Source organism: Phyllopteryx taeniolatus, chromosome 11 (genome assembly GCF_024500385.1).
Source record: "Phyllopteryx taeniolatus isolate TA_2022b chromosome 11, UOR_Ptae_1.2, whole genome shotgun sequence".
Classification (NCBI taxonomy): domain Eukaryota; kingdom Metazoa; phylum Chordata; class Actinopteri; order Syngnathiformes; family Syngnathidae; genus Phyllopteryx; species Phyllopteryx taeniolatus.
In genome coordinates, this window is record NC_084512.1 from 19238660 (window position 1) to 19257062 (window position 18403).

The window sequence follows — 18403 nt, forward strand, 5'->3', positions numbered from 1 at the left end:
GTGTCCTGTCGGGGAGAAGTCTCCTCCAAAATGATGTCCCGTCACCTCACATGTTCCGTGCCGCGTTCTAGGACACGCTGCTCGCCACCCCGTCTGCTTTATACGAGCGTGGATCAAAGTTCCCTGAGATAAGGCCACATGCCCCAGCAGTGTGTTTATGGCTCTCTCTGGTTAGTCTTAGGGGACCTGGAGCTCATGTGGACGCGGTTTAAAGATGAGCAGACAGTACTCTGTGCAGCTGGAGAGTCCCGGCCAGGACAGCGAGGCCAAAGAGTCCTTCAAGTTCGTGTCGGAGGCTGTGAAAGACGGCGGAGAGGAGACAGCCGAGCCGCGATGCTCGCTCAGTGTCAGCAAGCTCACCTACACAGTCAGGTAAGCACACTTGGAACTGGAGATCCTGTTCTAACCCCCTTTTCTGGTTGTCTAAACCTAACCCTGGTGCGAACCTAACCCTATTTGTAACCCTAGTTCTGTTTTACCCCAGACCCTAATTCTAGTTGTAACCCTGATGCTAATTTTAGCCCAAGTCCAAATTCTCTAATCCTAACCCAAAATGTAACCATAGTTTTGACTCTAGTAAGAATTCTCTAACTGTAGTTGTCACCTTCTACCACTAATCCCTTTTCTGACCCAAGTTTAGTTCTAACCATGACTTTATTTTTAAACCAATTTCTAGTTCTCCCCCCCCCCCCCCCCCCAAAAAAAAAAGGTCAACATACTGTAGTTCTGGTAGCTTTACCAGTAGTAGTACAGGGGTACTTCGACTTGAATTTTTCGAGACATGAGCCATCGCGTGACTGAGTTTTCACTTTGACTTGCAAGCAAAAATTTGAGGTACAAGCGCTAGAAGGTTTGTCAGATACTGACCATGTCTTCGCCACTCCCAGTTGAAGTTTGTCAACCAAAATATAAAACAAAGAGAATTACACATTGTGTATTGAAAACGACATCACTTTGCCTTAGGCTTGTCCGCTGCTTAGTGCTAACACACAATGCAAAACGCCAAAGATGGGCTAATGAATATCATCAATGTCTTTGTGTGACAACCCTGTAAGTAACATATTTGAACACAACAGATGTAGACAGTCAATATAACATAAAACTCACAAGCATATATTCCTTATCCTCTGCAGCAAACGACTACTCTTACTGCAGCTGAGCAGTTGGGATCGTCTCCTTTGTGTATATCCGTATGTCTGTGTTATACTGTCCCTGGTGGCCGAGGCACTCACATCACAGTCATGATGCACCAACTGTTTTATGTTCTTACATTCTATTTATTTGTTATAACTGTTAGTATAATACTACGGGTGTTATTTTCTTATTATAGAGCCCGTTACAAGAAGATATTGATTTTCTTTTTTGGGGGGAGGCTGGAACAGATTATGGCACTCCCATACATTTCAATACGGAAAGATGATTTGCGATATGAATGTTTTCAGTTACTAGCGTGGTCACAGAACAAAATAAACTCATAAGTCAAGGCACTACGGTAATTATTTCCTACTCCTAACCCAAATGGAACTATTTGTAGTTCTAACCCTTGGCATGACACTAACAAGTCCTAACCCATTTTGTGGTCCTAGCTCTAGTTTGAACAATAAGCACAATCCTACTACTAGTTCTTACTAATAGTACCAGGGGAATCAATTGCTATCTGGTATTATTGTTCAGCCTTGGCAGAGGATTGAGATCTAAGGAGGGTCTTTATGTCCTTGCAGCGAGCGTGTGGGCCCCTGGTGGGACTTGCCCTCCTACAGGAAGCGATGGACTCGTCAGATCCTCAACAACGTCTCCTTCCACGTGGACAGCGGGCAGATTATGGGTATCCTGGGCAACTCAGGTGGGGTCCCAGCTCAGACCCGGGCACAACTTGTTGCCAGGCCAAATTGGTGACGTACAATCATTAGACATCAAGTCGGCATAGTGCTCTGCAGCCCCAAACAGGAGGGAATAGACAAGGAGAGGTGACCGGAACAGGAAGTTCAAGTACTACAAAATTCTACCGTAATTACAATACAAGTACTATACCATACGTATTTTAATGTCATTTTCTTGATATTAATGCTAAATATTTTTCATCCAAGTGCCATATGCTCGATCTGGTGGGCCACTTCAAAAATTGCCCCTAATGCAAATTGAACTCAGCGTAGTGTCATATATTGGCACAGGAGTCCAATAAGCACAATCTTTACTTGATTACATTAATTCCAAACAATTTTTTTTCACTCAAGTGCCATCTGTGGGCCGTGGTGGGACATTGCAACACTTGTGGATCTCCCATTTCGTGGATCTCGCGGAGCACCAGAACACTTGCCCCTAATGTGAAATGGAAAATACTGTGTGTTTTTTAGCACAGGATCCCAAAAATCACAATTTTAAAAACATAAAATGAATTTAAATTGTCAATATAAAAAAGAAATTAAAACATTTAAAATGTTCACCGAAGCTAGCCAGTCACAGGGAACCTAAAGACAAGCAGCTATTCACATTCACATTGACACCTAAGGACAATTACTGCGTCTTCAATGAAAATAACATGCATGTTTTGGGAATGTGGGAGGAAGTTGGAATACCCGGAGAAAACCCAGGGATAAGTGGTATAGAAAATGGACCCTTGGGTGCCATCCAGTGAATCTCGTGGGGCCCTGCAACACTTGCTCCTTAATCAAAATGAAATGGAAAATAGTGTCATTTTTCCTTCCGTTCAAGATCGAATGCGTATTTTTGTATTCTACAGGTTCCGGAAAGACCACGTTGTTGGACGCCATCTCGGGAAGGATCAGGAACTCTGGCACCCTGTCGGGCGAAGTCTTCGTCAATGGCAGGAAACTGGCGAGAGAAGAATACCAGGAATGCTTCTCTTATGTGCTGCAGGTGACGCGCACACACAGCCGTAATCGTAAATTTACCCCCCCGCCTCACCTCCACCCGCCCACCCCCACACACACAATTTTTCAGAGGGGTGTTTTTGTCCCCTGCAGTTATACCATCCAGCACCCAATTGTAAGAGAATATACTCTCCTAATTATTATTCTAGCTACATTTAATGTACTTTATCATTGATGATCATATTTATCTACTATTTAATTCCGACGCAAACTCTAGAGTTTAATTTTGATACTGCAGCTTAAAGAAGTCATTGTCATTGTTAAATGACACTTGGCTGGGCCAATCACATTGCTTAGACTTTTTAACCGCAATTTAAGATTAGCTAAAATTGTTTAAAACTGGTCGACGAATTCTTTCTGGCTGTTCCCCCCACCTTTCAAATATGACTTATGCTGCTGCGCACACAACAGACATTTTGCACGTACTGTAGCTATTTGGGTTAGCAAACTCTAGGGAGAAAGTCTTGCCAAAGGTTTCTCAGTACTTAAATTAACTTTGAGGTCCTCCATGGCCTCCTCATGCTCCTAATCTCTCAGTGAGAGGTGCTCAAGTGTATCCAAAGCCTGAATTAAAAAGACTGTCTTAAAACAGCCCCTTTTAAATTATCTCCCCACTAGCTGATAACACAAGCACGCCCACACACACACACTTGTCCATCGACTCTAAGCTTTGTCATTAACTTTGGCTGCTAAGCTGCAGATGAGGAGCTGATATGAGCACCTGATATTAAAGTCATTCACATGAGAGACTCTGTGGAGGAATGCAATTGGACCGCGTGTTAATTGAGGCAGGCTGTAGGTTCAAGCTGTGTGTCTGTGTTTGTTACAGTCTATTCAATGTGCATCAACAGTTTTCACCATGCATCAATACAGATTCTTCACCATCCAGTACCCGAGTCTTCGGCACTCATCAATAGTCTTTACCATGCATCCACATATAGTCTTTGCCATAAATCAACAGTCTCATCCAATATTCCCTTTCTGTTTCTTCTCCCAGAGTGACAACCTACTGAGTTATCTGACTGTGGAGGAGACTTTGACCTACACGGCACAGCTGGCCCTCAGAAAGCACTCTGCCAAAGCCATCCAAAACAAGGTGGGCCTACACATGTGCAATAGATGGATGGACAGAGATTAGAAAAATGATAATAAAATAACAATCATAATAATGAGGTAATTTAAAAAAAAAAAGAAAAAGGTCATTTTTCATTTTAATTAACTACCGTAATAATACAAGTAAAATACTATAAAAATAATAAATATTTTACATAACAAAATGAAAGCAATATTTAATGTAATAATATATTTTATTTGTATAATAAAAAATGAGTAATACATTCTAAGTAAAATTACTATTAAATATATAATAATTTAATACATTAAATATCCTTGCTTGAATATTTGGGTCCCTTGAAAGGTGCAATATAAATCTTATCTAAATTATGATGCAAGTATGATGAAGATGATGACAATATTATTACTAAATCATTATAACATCTAAATTATGATGCAAGTATGATGAAGATGATGACAATATTATTACTAAATCATTATAACATCAAACATATTACAATTATTTTTTTTAAATATTAGAATAAAGGAGAAATTCATTGATATAATTTACAGTAATTAGGTGCATTAGTAAGTGCAATGAAGGGTTCCAACGTGTATATAGAGTCAGTATTGTAAATCTGTATGTAATAAATAAATGCAATAGTCATTATGCAGTGATAACATAATAATACATGTGTCATAGACTCTGATATTATGAAATATAAAATGTAATTTTTTATACATTTCTAAAGGTGTCATCAGTGATGGCTGAGCTGAGTCTGAGCCACGTGGCCCACAGCGTGATCGGCGGCCGCGTTTTCCCGGGAATCTCCGGAGGTGAGAGGAGGAGGGTCTCCATCGCCAGCCAGCTCCTGCAAGACCCCCGTAAGTCAGCACTGAGGGGAAGGTGGAAGAAAAATTCTCCAAGAAGAAGAAAGATGGCCGTGAAAGTAAAGTCTTCTGTTATCAAAGCACAATGAGAGAGAGAGTGAGGTCTCTGGGCTCGTTTTATCAGCTCTGCGGAACTCCACTGAGGACGAAGGCCCTTGTCCTCATCATTCAGGATTAGAATGCACACACGCACGCTTAGAATGTGAGGAGTTCCCATTCATTTCCACTCCAATCGAGCAGAAAATGAATTAATCTCCATTTAATTGCACTCTGAAGGACAATCTTTTAATTGTCCTCATTAGACTAATGAAGTCATAAATAAGTCAGCGCTTATCTGCGACGAGTCAAGTTTAAAAGTTTAAACCGGGAATGATGTCATCGTCGGCAGGGGTGATCCTATTGGACGAGCCCACCACGGGCCTGGACAGCATGACGGCCAATCAGATTGTGGTGCTGCTGGCCGAGCTGGCTCGCAGGAACCGCGTCGTCATCGTCACCATCCACCAGCCTCGCTCGGAACTCTTCACGGTAAGAACACACAAAGTCAAATGGCATTTGATTGAATTCTCAATATAGTCAGACTTGAGTAGCAGTGACTCAGGTCGCCAGTTTTATTCCTGCATAGGCCCTGGACATATGCGTAACAATAAAATAATTATATGAAGTTTATGAATCGCTGCTGGTGGGGCACTGCCCCTGTGTCCCTTTAATGCTGTCACCACTGGTTGTACTCGTTCGTGTTTTATTGGTTTAATTTTTTTTTTATGTGACTTGTGGCCAAATGGTCGCCACTTTGATTGCGGCATACCCCCTGGACATAGGGGGGCCTAGAAAAGCATTACAGGAGATTTAGGAGTTGCTGCTCTGTATTAAATATACTGTAAAAGACAACTTGGGTAGGAAGGAAAACAGAACCATTTACTACATCTGGTGGAGCACTGCCTCCTCTGCGTTTGGGGCTTGTGACCAAATGGTCGCCAGTTCAAGCCCATAGTCCCTGGGCTGATGTGTGACGATAAAAGCATTATAGGATGTTTCTGAATCGCTGCTCTGTCTTAAATATAAAATAAATCTTGGCTCGAAAGGAAAAGAGGGCTGACTACAAATGTTGTGGTGGGACACTGCCCCTGCGTACCCTGTAAATTATATTTAATACTGATTGTACAAAGTTTTTTATTGATTCGTGTCTAAGTAGGGAAATGGAATAACAGCCCCTGGATATAGTCGACATACATGACCTATAATGCTTTCAGTCAACCCTCTGTCTAGGGGCAGTCGTTGCATATGCCCTATGCAGGAGTCGAGATGGCAACAATTCAGTCATACACAAGCCACAGTCATAATTTTATACACCAATAAACTATGGACTGAAAAAGTACAGCCAGTGACTCTAAATTTGGGGCTGGAGGGGCAGTGCCCCATAAGATGGAGCAGATGGCATTTTTACTTCCTATCCAAGATGCATGTTAAATTTAATGCAAAGCAGTGTTTCAAAAATGTCCTATAATGCTTATAGTCTGCCCTCTAATCTCCACAAATGCTTTTTGTCAGCCCTCTGTCTAGAGGCAGTTATTCCATATGCCTTCTGAGGGACTCAAACCGCCGACTATATTCACAATTTGACTTAGACGTGACTCTGCATTAGGGGCAGCAGAGACAGTGCCCCACCAGCTGTTTTCATTCCTACCCAACATGTATTTTACATTTAATTTAGTTATTCCACATGCAAGAGTCATTAGAAGCCACAAGGGTACCAGGGGCAGTGCCCCACCTGATGTAGCAAATGTTCGTTTTCCTTCAATATTGCTTTTATATTTAATGCAGAGTAGTGATTCATAATTCTATAATGCTAAATAATCACTGCTCTGCATTAAATATAAAAAGATTTTGCTACATCGAGTGGAGCACTGCATAACGAGTGAATCTCAGTAACAAACATTTCCAGTGAACCCTTTTTATTGCATGTGATACGTTACAGCTGCAACAGGTGAAAGTTCACGATCTAGAGAGACCATTAAAACACTTTTTTAATATAATTTAAATAATTATAATTAAATAATTAAATAATTTAATATAATTTCACCCCTCCCACATGCCAGAAACACATTTAAATGTATTAAAACACTTTTTAAATATGTAAATGAATTTGAACACAACAAAACAAAATGTATAGAAAATTCTGTGAATATTGTAGTGTCCGTGTTAAATAAATGCATGTGCCTTAAAGAAGCGTGGCCTGGTGGGATGATAGGTTTGTGATCTCATCGTGTGAGTGTCTGCGCGTGAGCTGTGGCTGACAACAGCTTCTGCGTTAATGCGTTGTAAAAACTCGAAAAACCACGGCTTAAAAACTTTTTTGTATGTGCAGGTGTTCAGCAGGATTGCAGTGATGAGTCGCGGTGAGTTAGTTTTCTGCGGCCAACCCGACGAGATGGTGGTCTTCTTCAGCCAATGTGGATACGAATGTCCGGAATACTGCAACCCCTTCGACATCTATGGTACTTGTGCCATAGACTCACACGTTTAGTAATCTACAGTGTAAAAGCGAAACGTTCCATCATTTGACGTCCCTTCCTAAACAGTTGACTTCACGTCAGTGGACACCCGCAGCAGCGAGCGCGAGGCGACCACCTTCAGCCGCATGCACGAGATCACGTGCTCCTACCAGAAGTCGGCCATCTTCAAGCGCATGTTGTCTAGGACGCAGCAGAGCCTGCACGACCGCGACAAGGCTGCCATCCCCTTCAAGAGCAAAGAATCGCCCGGAGGCGCTGCCAAGCTGGCCGTTCTGCTCAGGTCAATCCAAATACTTGCAGTCGGATGATTGACATCATTGTGAAAATTGGACAATACAGTGGACATCCATATATTCGTGGTTTGGCATTCGCACATTCACCTGTTCGCACATTTTGGCGGGGGAAACTATTACCTGTTTTTCCACAAAAACCCACACTTATTTCTTTTATTTTGTTTTTATCTTTTTATCTCCCACTTTTGACTGTACAGCAGCATAATTATTATGTAAATTCTATTATGTAATAAAATAAATGTGTGTTAACAAAATTAACAAATACAATTTTAAATGAAATTAAAACAACACAAAAATGTAAAATAGATATGCATTTAAAGGGAACAAAATACTGCATTAAAAATGACATTTTGAGATGACATATAAAGATTATACAAAAATAATTAAGCATCTTTTGGTCCCTTGAATGGTGCTGTATAAAAGTAGTTATAAAGATTTATTTTTTTTAAAATTACACAATGCACATTTTAATGTTAATATACTAATTGAATACAATTAAAAATAAAGAAGAAATACAAAATGAAAATTTAAACTCGAATAAATAATGGAAAAAATATTCATTGGTGAGAGGACTTCAATATTGAAAAAAATTACCAAGATTTATTGTATTCTCCAAAGGCGGACCATGCGGAACCTGTCCAGAGATCGTATGGGGGTCCTGATGCGTCTCTCTCAGAACCTGATCTACGGCTTTTTCGTGGCCTTCTTCGTCATGCATTTGGACGACAACATTGCTAAAGGCGCCGTGCAGGACCGCATCGGCATCATCTATCAGAGTGTCGGCGCCTCGCCCTACACCGGAATGCTCAACGCCGTCGCCCTCTGTAAGTCACGGCAGCATCCCATCTGACTTCTTGATTTCTGGCCACGATTCACGTCACTTGTTACTAGGCAGAGTCAATCGGAAGAATAGGGAGGCAGATGGGAATTACTCCAAAAACGATTATAGAAAATGTATTTATACACATAAATTTCAAACTTGAGTCACTGCTTTGTGTTCATTATAAAAAAAAATAAAAAAAACAGTACTAGATTTCGTGGAGCACCGTCCTCTCTGACCCGAATGCATAGTCAGAAATTTTATTTGTATATTCATTTTACAGTCCAAGAAAAAGCATTATAAGATTGTAGAAAGTGTTATATGGTGATGTTATATGTTCTGTTTTAAATACTAAAAAAAAAAAAAAAAAAACAAAAAAAAACAGTGCCATCTGGTGGGGCACTCTACTCACTGCCCCGAATGCAATGTCAGAAATATTTTTATTTACATTAATTTCTAAATTGAGTAGTTGCTCTGTATGAAGTGTGTGTGTATATATATATATATATATATATATATATATATTAAAAAACAGTGCTATCAACTGAATCTCATTGGGTTTCGGGGGATTATATTTCCTGGCAACAGTCACTTGTTTATAGGCAGAATTCACTGGGTTTAGTCATAACTGGATGGAGAGGTGACAAAAACATGTCGGACAGATTATGAAAATCATTCAAAAAAGCAGCAATATAAAGATTATAGCAAATGTTTCTATACACAACTGCTCTGTATTAAATATTTAAAAAAACTAAACAAACAGTGTTGGGGCACAGTACTCTATGCCCCATATGCAGAGCCAGAAATCTCATTGATGTACAGGAGTTTCTTATATCTGCTCTTCCAGTTTTCAGAGTTCAGCGACCTCCCTCAGTGCCTTTTAACCTACAAACCTCCACTTACTATACTAAGGTTTGTCTGTTGTTATCTTTGTGTACCTTATATGCGCTTGCAAGTGCTATAAAAAGTTAACTTTTTATGGCAGTCTGTGTGAACTGAAGTACCCTCAATTGTTAACATTCACTGGGAAAGAGAGCTAGTGAAATTTATTTGAAACACATTAATTACATATGATTTCTTATCAGTAAGTAATAAGTGTATAAGTAATGTAAATTTAATCTATATTCCTGCGTGTCGGTAAGGCAGGAAATTATAGCAGTAGGTAAGGACTGTCTTTTAATGCAATATTGCTGGGCCTCCTTGACATTCTCCACAAAAATGCCAAATCCTCCTGAGAAATAATCCACAGAATGACCGACATTTTGTTTAGATAGTTACATTTAAGATAATAAAGGTATGTTTTTATTATGAAATTATTCTTATTATAATTATATTTTTATGAATTCTTTATACAGTATAGCTATATTTATTGTATTATTATACTGTATATTTTACATATAAAAGGTTAAACTAGTTAAAGAAAATAAAAACTGTAAGCAATGTAAGCTTATCTCCATAGACAAAAAATATAGAAATATTGAATATATATTTTGAAAATATATTTTTAATGTTCTGTATATTTATTTTTAATTCGAGTGAAATGAGATGATACTGCTATTTTCAAAGTATTTTTTTCTGCTTTCCACTAATTACATTTAATAACTTTACAATATGTAAATGTTTATCATAAATTTTTTTTTTATTGTATTGTAACTACTACCTTAACCCTTAATTGTGCTCCAATAGAAATACTTTTTTTACGTCACATTTTTAAAAATGGTTTTATTTAAAAACAATTTACACTGATACGCCATTATAATATCCTATTGGCATTTAATGTATTTATCATTACATTTTGTTACTGATTGGTTCCCCCTGCCTTATATAGTAAGGCTTGCTTGCCGTTTCATTTCTTCATAATGGTGCTCCAGCTTGAACATCGCTTAAGTCCGCTCTTAGCTGTTGACTAGCAAACTTATCAGTAGGCTGTATTTGTGTCGGACTGCGCCGATAAGAGACAATAAAACACACTCCATAAGCACCCAGACGGCCTGAGGTGGAGGAGGACATGAACCTGACCTTGGATCTCTGAGATAACAACTGCCAGTGCAGTCACCGTGGCTTGTATATGTTTAAAATATGATTGCTTTCACTGTGTACTGCAGTTCCCGCCCTGCGAGCCATCGGTGACCAGGAGAGTCAAGATGGCTTGTACAGGAAATGGCAAATGTTCTTGGCCTACATCTTCCACATCCTGCCCTTCAGCATCCTCAGCGTCTTCATCTTTACCTCCTTCCTCTACTGGTACACAGAAGTACTGATTTAACTCCTAAAAATAAGCACGGACTCTGAAATGTTTTTAGATACCAAAGTAGAATTACATTTTTACTGTCAATTATATAATGTTTTTGTTTTTTTCCCCCCCAGAGTTGTATATACAACGTGGAAGTCCATCAATAACATGCGGTACACTAATTGTACTTGTTCTTTGCTGTCAAGGACGGTGGGGATGCATCCTGAGACGTGGCGCTTCCTGTGTTTCACGGCGGTGGTCATGGTTCCTCACATTACAGGTGCTCTCGTCACATCAGCGCTGACTGCAGTGTTGTCGTGCGTTTGAACTTTGGTGGGATTGCGCCACGTCTTCCAGGCGAGCTGCTGACGGTGGTCCTGTTGGGCGTGGTCCAGGACCCCAACATGGTCAACACTGGAGTGGCTCTGCTCAACATTGCAGGGATCCTACTGGGCTCTGGATTCCTCCGGTAATGCTATTACGTATGTGTCCCAAAAAGTATTTTTGATTGTGTGAATGCTGAGAGAAAAGCATTCATGCTAGTGGTATGTCCACATCCAGTAACTACTTATACCGCTACGTCTACTTTTTCTTTCGCTATACATATATAAAGTGACACCAGCAATGCACAACTTTAATGAGGCTGTTTATGACACATCAATGGCAACTGCCTTGTGTGGGAATACTGACAGACAGGCATTTAACTGTATTTACATTAGTGCAGCCTAGACAAGAATTGAAACAGGTGCTATTTTGCATCAAAACCAAGCAATCATGTAAAGGCTGTTTAAAATGTTACTGTTGGAATAATGGTGAGAGACAAGCATGTGTCCAAAAACATTCTTCTTTCTGATATGTGTCCATGCTGAGAGATGAGCACAAACACCATGATTATTGTCCAAAAATGACTTATTGTTATTGTTCTGTTAATGTTGCTAAATGGCAAGCAGTCACATTAAAACTCATGTTATATATGTTTAAACAAAACTGCTTCATATTGTGCCGGTGTTGAAAGGACAAGCAGTCACATCAGTTTTATGGGCGTGTGAGAGGTTATTTTGAGTGTGCGTAGGAGGTTTTGTGTATGACTTTTTGTTGTTGCATGTGTTTTTTTTTGTCAGTTTTATTGCTGTGTGTGTAAGGCTATTTAGTCTGTGTGAGATTTGTGTGTGTGAGAACATTTTTTGGAGCGTATGAGTTTTTGTGTGCCTGTGTACAGTTTTTGCATGTGAGAATTTTGTGTGTGTGTTTTTTTTGCTCGCGAGAGGTTTTTGGGTGTCTTTTTTGAGGGGGGGGGGGAATTTTTGTGTGTTTTTTTGTTTTGTTTGTGAGGTTTTTGGGTGTGTCAGATTATTTTTTTGGGGGGGGAATTTTTTGTGTTTTTTTTTTTTGTTCGTGAGAGAGGTTCTTGAGTCTTTTTTTTTTTTTTTGGGTGTGACAATTTTTTGTGTTTGTGTGAGTTTTTTGAAATATGTATAATCCAAAAAAAAAAAAAAACTTTGCGGATTTCACCTATTGCTGGTTGGTCCGGAATCTAATCTCTGCGATAAGCGAGGGATTACTGTATGTCATTTTAGAGACCATCATTGCGCCCTTTCCCCCCCCGCCCCCAAGAAACATTTCTCTATTATCGTGTGAACAGGAGCACAGCGCAGATGCCGACCGTCTTCCAGTGGCTGAGCTACTTGACGTTCCAGAAGTACAGCTGCGAGCTGCTCATCGTCACGGAGTTCCACGGCCTTCACTTCACGTGCAGTAAGCTCACCGAGGAGGAGATCTGACGACGATTCAAGTCATTCTCGAGTCGTGAATTGGCACTCCTGGTTTTCCGCAGACCACTCCGGTCCTTTCCCGGGACAGTGCCTCATCACGCAGGGCGATCAGATCGTGGACGAAGGCTACCCCGGCGCTCTGTCCCGCTACACGCTGGACTTTGTGCTCCTGTACTCCTTCCTGCCCGCCCTCCTGCTGCTGGGCATCGTCTCATTCAAGATCAGAGACAGACTGGTGCTCCACTGACTGGACGCAACATTAGGTACACGTGAACTCAACACAACAACACAGTCGACCAAACATTAGCTCTCATGTCTAATTATTTTTTTGTTGTATGTACTGTATAAAGAATTCATTTCTAGCTGCTGTATTGTAGCATGTTTATTCTTCAATACATCACTGTCCACATATAAAGTCAAAAAGTAACACAAAACAAACAAAAAAAGGCAGTCATTAATGGATAATGCCAGATTTTCTCTGCTCAATTAATATGCCTCACCTGGGTTTGTAATGAATTACAACTGTGTACTGAGGTAGGTATCATTACCACCCACACTTATTTAAATGAAATACAATTATTGATGGAAAAATGGTATATATTATCGCATCAAAACACATTGTTGCTGTAACTGCATTAAGATGATAGCACCCTTGTTCACTGGAAACGAGCAGTTTGGAAAAGTACTACAATGCACAAACTCCCACACCTCGAGGCACTGGCCACATCTTGATAACAAACAAGTCCTTAAAAGGTCATGGAATGGGATACCACCTACTCAAATGTTAATAAAAAGGGCACAGGGGAGACAGACGTCAGAAGATTCCAGATCGCTGAAAGAGCGACTGCTTCTCCTTTTGATAAGATAAGTACTGACTCCGGTTATGTTTGGTGTGTCTCCGGTCTCCTTTCGGTGCATGCTAAATTGAGAATATATGTAGATTTACAGGATAACCCTAACAATTATTCATTTCTGGAAGAAATGATTTAAAAAATCACTAAAGTCAACAAACTGCTCCGGCTGTGTACTCGTGTCACTGTTGTGTGTATATTACATTGATCAATGTCAGAATGTAATGTAGATTTCGATTTTGTTTTTCTTTTTTTCCTCCCTTTAAAATGCGCAAAATTTCACAGTAATTCCCAGGAGTAGAAATTTGTGAATTTCTGTTGGGGGAAAAAAAAGATGACAAGTGGTGTAATATACAGTAAATACAGTCTTTTAAGTTACGTGTCCAGTTCCAGGCCTTTCCAAGACTTTGCTGCATTCTTCTTGTACTCTTCCAACTCCTGCAGACAGAAAAAAATCATTTCTCAACATCAAAAAGTGTCCTACTCAGTAAAGAGGAGAATGTGCTACGCATCCATCCATTTTCTATTGCGCTTGTCCTCATAGGCTCCAGCGCACTCAATAGTGAGCCTAATCAGAGCCAACTTTGGCCAAAAAAAAAAACTAAGTATTCACACTTACGGACAATTTAGACTCATCAATGAACCTAACATGCTCGTTTTTGGAATGCTGGAGGATGGATGGAGGAAAAAAAGGAAATTACTATTTTATTAGGTCCATATTTTTTTTTTTATGTTTACTTTTCCTACTATTGTACAACTAAATCCAGGTGGCTAATGAACCTTTAACCCAGCCAGTGCTGCTATTGGTCAATGAGTTCATCCAATGACAGAGCAGCATGATCAGGCGAGATGAAGTCAAAGGTAAGCGCCATGTAACTGAGAGGTAACGACTCACCGTGACGATCTTCAACAAGCGTACGTTTCAACCTTGCCTTTTTTTTTTTTTTTAATGGAAAGTGACGCGCGTGTGTCCTTACCTGATCTTTCTGCGCCCGCATGGCGTCGATCTGCGGTTCGCTGTATTGGGGGTCCTTGGCTGGATCCTTAACTTCCTTCTTCTCGCTGGTGTTCTGCACACATAAATAAAATAGGATCAGGATATTGTTTTCGGTATTACGTCGATTAAAAGCCGACCTCTGGAGGGAAGATCCGCTCGTAGACTTTCTTCCAGAGGTCTTTGGGGTTCCTGGCGTGCAGGGAAGTGATGTCCACGTCCGTCGTGGGTGGAGAGCCTATCATCAATCATATTTACATTTCAAAAATGTAGCTCTAAAAAGTGTATATAATTCATGGGGCGTCCTGTTGATTAAGTGCGTGGCTCGTATCGGCCACAGGAGCGCGCCAAGCTCACCGATTTGGCTGAAGGAGTCGGAACCTGCTGGAATGATGAGGGGCTTGCTGGAGTCACATGACACTGTTTTCCTGGAAATGAACAGCACAATAAAATGAATAATAATAATTAGATTTGTATTATTTTGAATTTCATTTATTATTACAGATGTATGAGACTTTTTCCACTTCTTAATACACTTTTTTTCCCTCAACCCTTAATTTTCTCTCCTTATTTTTTTCCATTATATCCCAAACCTTTTTGGAATGAAATTCACTTTTCATGCACTTATTTAAAACAATGTAAGCATTTATTGACAAAATACTAATAGATTACATAGTAACAAAAAGCATTTCACAATTGTAATACAAAATGTTATACAGTAATTTATTTTTTTCACCACATTCTGGATTCTAAATTTGGATACTTTAATTCCTCAAAACATACAAAAATAAGTGAAATTTTTCAAATGTACGGTTATATAATGTATACAAATAAATCCATATAGAAATCCTTTCACTTTATACATTACAATAAAAGTGAATAATATAAAATCCCTGATATTAAAAAGTACAATTTAGTTAAACAATAGAGTAATACGCAAAAAGGTGTTTTGTTTTAAAGTGTTTCACCTATAAATAAAAAGTACTTCAATGATAGTTACAATTTGGCGCAATTGAATATTACACGCATTAGCAACATTAAACCACTTTCAACCCTCATTTTCACACACACAGTTGTAACTTGGCTTCTAGTTCATTTTTCTAAAAGTAAATCCGTGTGGTGGCATTAGCAGAGTTCAAGAAGGCAAGCTGCGTTCACCCTGCATCCACGTTGAAGGCCAGGTGGGAGAAGAAGCTCTTGGTCTTGGACATGAGGCTCTCCGACTTGATGCTGCTGAACTGCCCGCCAATCAAAACCACATCAGAAGAAGAAGTGAAACACGCCAACGGCGTGAATGTGATGTCGTGCGTGCGTGCGTGTGACAAGTCATCTTACAATGAGTGAGGCGGCGTGGTAGTGAGCAACAAAACGCAACGTCTTGCACACCACTTTCCTCTTGTCTGACGGTAATTCCTACAACGGACACACAGTACAGGTTTTTAAAATCATGACTCATTTAAAAATACCGTCTTAAGGTGATGAGTATTTTTGTGTGCGTTTTACCTGGAAGAGGTCATACTTGCTGCCAATGATTAGCAGAGGTACTGGAAATGCGCTGATCAGCTCTCGGTCCTGTTCAATCAGCCATCATCATTGTGTCCAGACGTGCAAACACCAAAGGCATGAAAAAGGTGACCCAAAACAATTGTACGGGGGGTTTATTTTAATATAAATTAAGCAATCTGGAAGACTCTGAAGAGTACAAGGCGGCAAAATGAAATTTTCTTCAAACAGATTTGTTTATTTGCACTGCTCAAGTACATGTTGATGTACAAATTTAAGATTAAAATAAAATGTGTCTCATTTCTTTGCTTTTTTTGTTTTGGCCTCCAACTTGAGCCAGGCCCATCTCCACCTGCTTCAAGCTGTGCCACACGAATAGCATCCTCCTCTTTAAGCACTCTCATTCTGGAAAAGAATTGACTAAAATCATAAATTCATTTTTCTGTGTTGTGACATAATGCCTTACATCGCTCCGTCGCTTAATATATTTAACGTTAACATCCATAAACTAATTAGATAATTGTAGGCGCATTTCCTAATTAATACAAGATGTACTAGTGGATCAGCTAAATAAAAGATAAAAGAGTCATAATAGTATCAGCATGGCTGTTTATTTTACTGATTTATGTACTCTATTACTATTAATTAGGTTAAAAGAGAATAGTATAAGTAGTATATTACACTTAATTTTACATTTTTGTAAGTTCTTGTTATTATGATTAATAGTTAATTTTAGTTTATTTAATTTGAATGGATTCCATGACAATAAAAGGCTACAAAAAATTCATGTTGAAGGAATGTATAAAGGCTGAATTTTCCCAAATGTTCTGTGTAAGACGCGCGACGCTTACAGGGAAATCTTTGGGCAGGACGCGTGGCGCGAAGGGCGGCGGGCGTTTGGCTGCCGCTCGGCTCTTGTCGACTTGTCGCGCCCGGGAAGCGGCCCGCTCCACGTGGGCCCGCGCCGCCTGCAGCAACGTCTCCGCGGTCGCCCACAGAGCGCACGGAGCAGACAGATCCACCACCAAGATGACGGACAGGGACCTGCACCAGACACAACGAGCAATGAACGGCGGCCATCCAGGTGGATTTCAGCTGTGCGTTCCTCATCTGAGCTACCTGACGCTGTCAGCAGTGATGGGGATCTGGATCAGGTCTGACAAGGAGGTCCCGCCTCCCAGCTCCCACAGGTGGGCTATGTCTTTGGGCTGCACACATTATGAGAGACATTGTACACACACTTACAGTGGATAGGAATAAAATGCCAGGTTTTTGTGATATATTATAATTACATTTTATAATTTCTTTCCAAATAATAAATCTGTTCCTCACCGTGTTGTGTCCAGTGGCCCTCCTGCCAAATGTGTACTCCAGAGCCAGAGTGGGCTTAGCTGGTTCGTCCCTGGTGTGTACACAACAGGGTGGTATTGGAGTAGCAGTAATTATTTATATTCATCATCCTATTTGAATGCTCACCTGTCCAAGCATCTGAGGAGAATGGACGTCTTACCCTGTAAATAGAAGAGAAACATGTAGCATTTAACTGAACATGAATAAATAGTGCTTCCAAAAAGAAGTCAAGTAATGAAGAAGAAGCCGTACCCCAGCCTTGCTTCCTGTGAGAAAGACGCTCCTCTCCCCCGCTGCTTCTCCGCCACCACCGACGTCCTCTCCACCGCCATTCTCCCGACTTTGGACCTCAGCGGCGGCCAAGTCCCACAACTTGTCCGTGCTGATACACGAACCTCGCGTCACGTTACTTATTGTATCGTACAGAAGCACAAAACGAGGAAAAATCACTTTTCCTTACCATGTTTTCGCCATCATCAGTTGTTGTCGTTGCAGACCACCGACATAGCGCATAGTGCCGTTGTCAAGACAACGGGCGCACGTTGATGACGTACTTCCGTTTTACGACAGACAGGCGATAAAATTTGGGATTGTTCACGACAATGTGACATTTCATGAAAGAAAATGTACAACCCTGCTTGGTTTGTTTTAGCAAATGTACCTTTAAAGACCTCAACATGGTGTCTGATAAAAGCTTAATGTACTTTTTAGTCACTCTTGGCGGTACAAACAAAACTTCGTCTTACATGTTCTTTATGGGAACTCGCTACGTCTGTCCCGAACAACCCGAGCACATGTACCATAATAACAACAACAGTAGTAATAATAATCCATCCATCCATTTTCTGAGTTGCTTCTCCTCACAAGGGTCGCGGGCGTGCTGGAGCCTATCCCAGCTATCATCGGGCAGGAGGCGGGGTCCACCCTGAACTGGTTGCCAGCCAATCACAGGGCACATACAAACAAACGACCATTCGCACTCACATTCACACCTACGGGCAATTTAGAGTTGTCAATTAACCTACCATGCATGTTTTTGGGATGTGGGAGGAAACCGGAGTGCCCGGAGAAAACCCACGCAGGAGAACATGCAAACTCCAGACAGGTGGGCCCGGGGATTGAACCCCGGTCCTCAGAACTGTGAGGCAGACGATCGAACCAGTCACTACCGTGCCTCATAATAATCCACTTAATTAAATAAATAAGATGCACTGCATGTATTTAAAAAAAATATTT

The 18403-nt window shown here is 40.4% G+C and overlaps 2 protein-coding genes across 5 annotated transcripts; one reads left to right on the forward strand and one right to left on the reverse strand.

The window, feature by feature from the left end:
- The first annotated feature begins 36 nt into the window (after positions 1–36).
- Positions 37–15577, forward strand: abcg5 (ATP-binding cassette, sub-family G (WHITE), member 5). Of its 4 annotated transcripts, none has more exons than XM_061790078.1 (15): positions 37–372; positions 1722–1843; positions 2741–2877; positions 3889–3987; positions 4697–4829; positions 5224–5363; positions 7204–7333; positions 7418–7631; positions 8263–8468; positions 10570–10708; positions 10904–10977; positions 11055–11166; positions 12340–12452; positions 12532–12732; positions 15447–15577. In XM_061790078.1, exons 1-14 carry the CDS (start codon positions 215–217, stop codon positions 12714–12716), a joined length of 1962 nt encoding a protein of 653 aa, XP_061646062.1. In that variant the 5' UTR covers positions 37–214; the 3' UTR covers positions 12717–12732; positions 15447–15577. The 4 variants fall into 4 exon arrangements, 3 of the variants coding, with proteins under 3 accessions (XP_061646062.1, XP_061646063.1, XP_061646061.1); XM_061790079.1 differs by having other exon boundaries at positions 15444–15575; XR_009790806.1 differs by lacking the exon at positions 15447–15577 and having other exon boundaries at positions 11055–11179; positions 12532–12560.
- Positions 12849–18052, reverse strand: dync2li1 (dynein, cytoplasmic 2, light intermediate chain 1). Its single transcript, XM_061790080.1, has 13 exons — positions 17628–18052; positions 17420–17549; positions 17294–17328; positions 17150–17219; positions 16937–17025; positions 16669–16861; positions 15818–15886; positions 15650–15727; positions 15473–15552; positions 14672–14742; positions 14455–14552; positions 14298–14390; positions 12849–13758 (listed from the first exon to the last, which is right to left on the reverse strand). The coding sequence occupies exons 1-13, from the start codon at positions 17678–17680 to the stop codon at positions 13696–13698; spliced, it is 1122 nt and encodes a 373-aa protein (XP_061646064.1). The 5' UTR covers positions 17681–18052; the 3' UTR covers positions 12849–13695.
- Positions 18053–18403: the final 351 nt, after the last annotated feature.

Coding starts and splice junctions, on each gene's coding strand:
- abcg5 (XM_061790078.1), top strand. CDS start 215: ATGAGCAGACAGTACTCTGTGCAGCTGGAGAGTCCCGGCCAGGACAGC. Junction 11,167..12,339: donor CTGGGCTCTGGATTCCTCCG/GTAATGCTATTA, acceptor TCGTGTGAACAG/GAGCACAGCGCAGATGCCGA. Junction 12,453..12,531: donor CGGCCTTCACTTCACGTGCA/GTAAGCTCACCG, acceptor GGTTTTCCGCAG/ACCACTCCGGTCCTTTCCCG.
- dync2li1 (XM_061790080.1), bottom strand. CDS start 17,680: ATGCGCTATGTCGGTGGTCTGCAACGACAACAACTGATGATGGCGAAA. Junction 17,550..17,627: donor CTGATGATGGCGAAAACATG/GTAAGGAAAAGT, acceptor TTCGTGTATCAG/CACGGACAAGTTGTGGGACT. Junction 15,887..16,668: donor TCCTGCCCAAAGATTTCCCT/GTAAGCGTCGCG, acceptor CTGATTGAACAG/GACCGAGAGCTGATCAGCGC.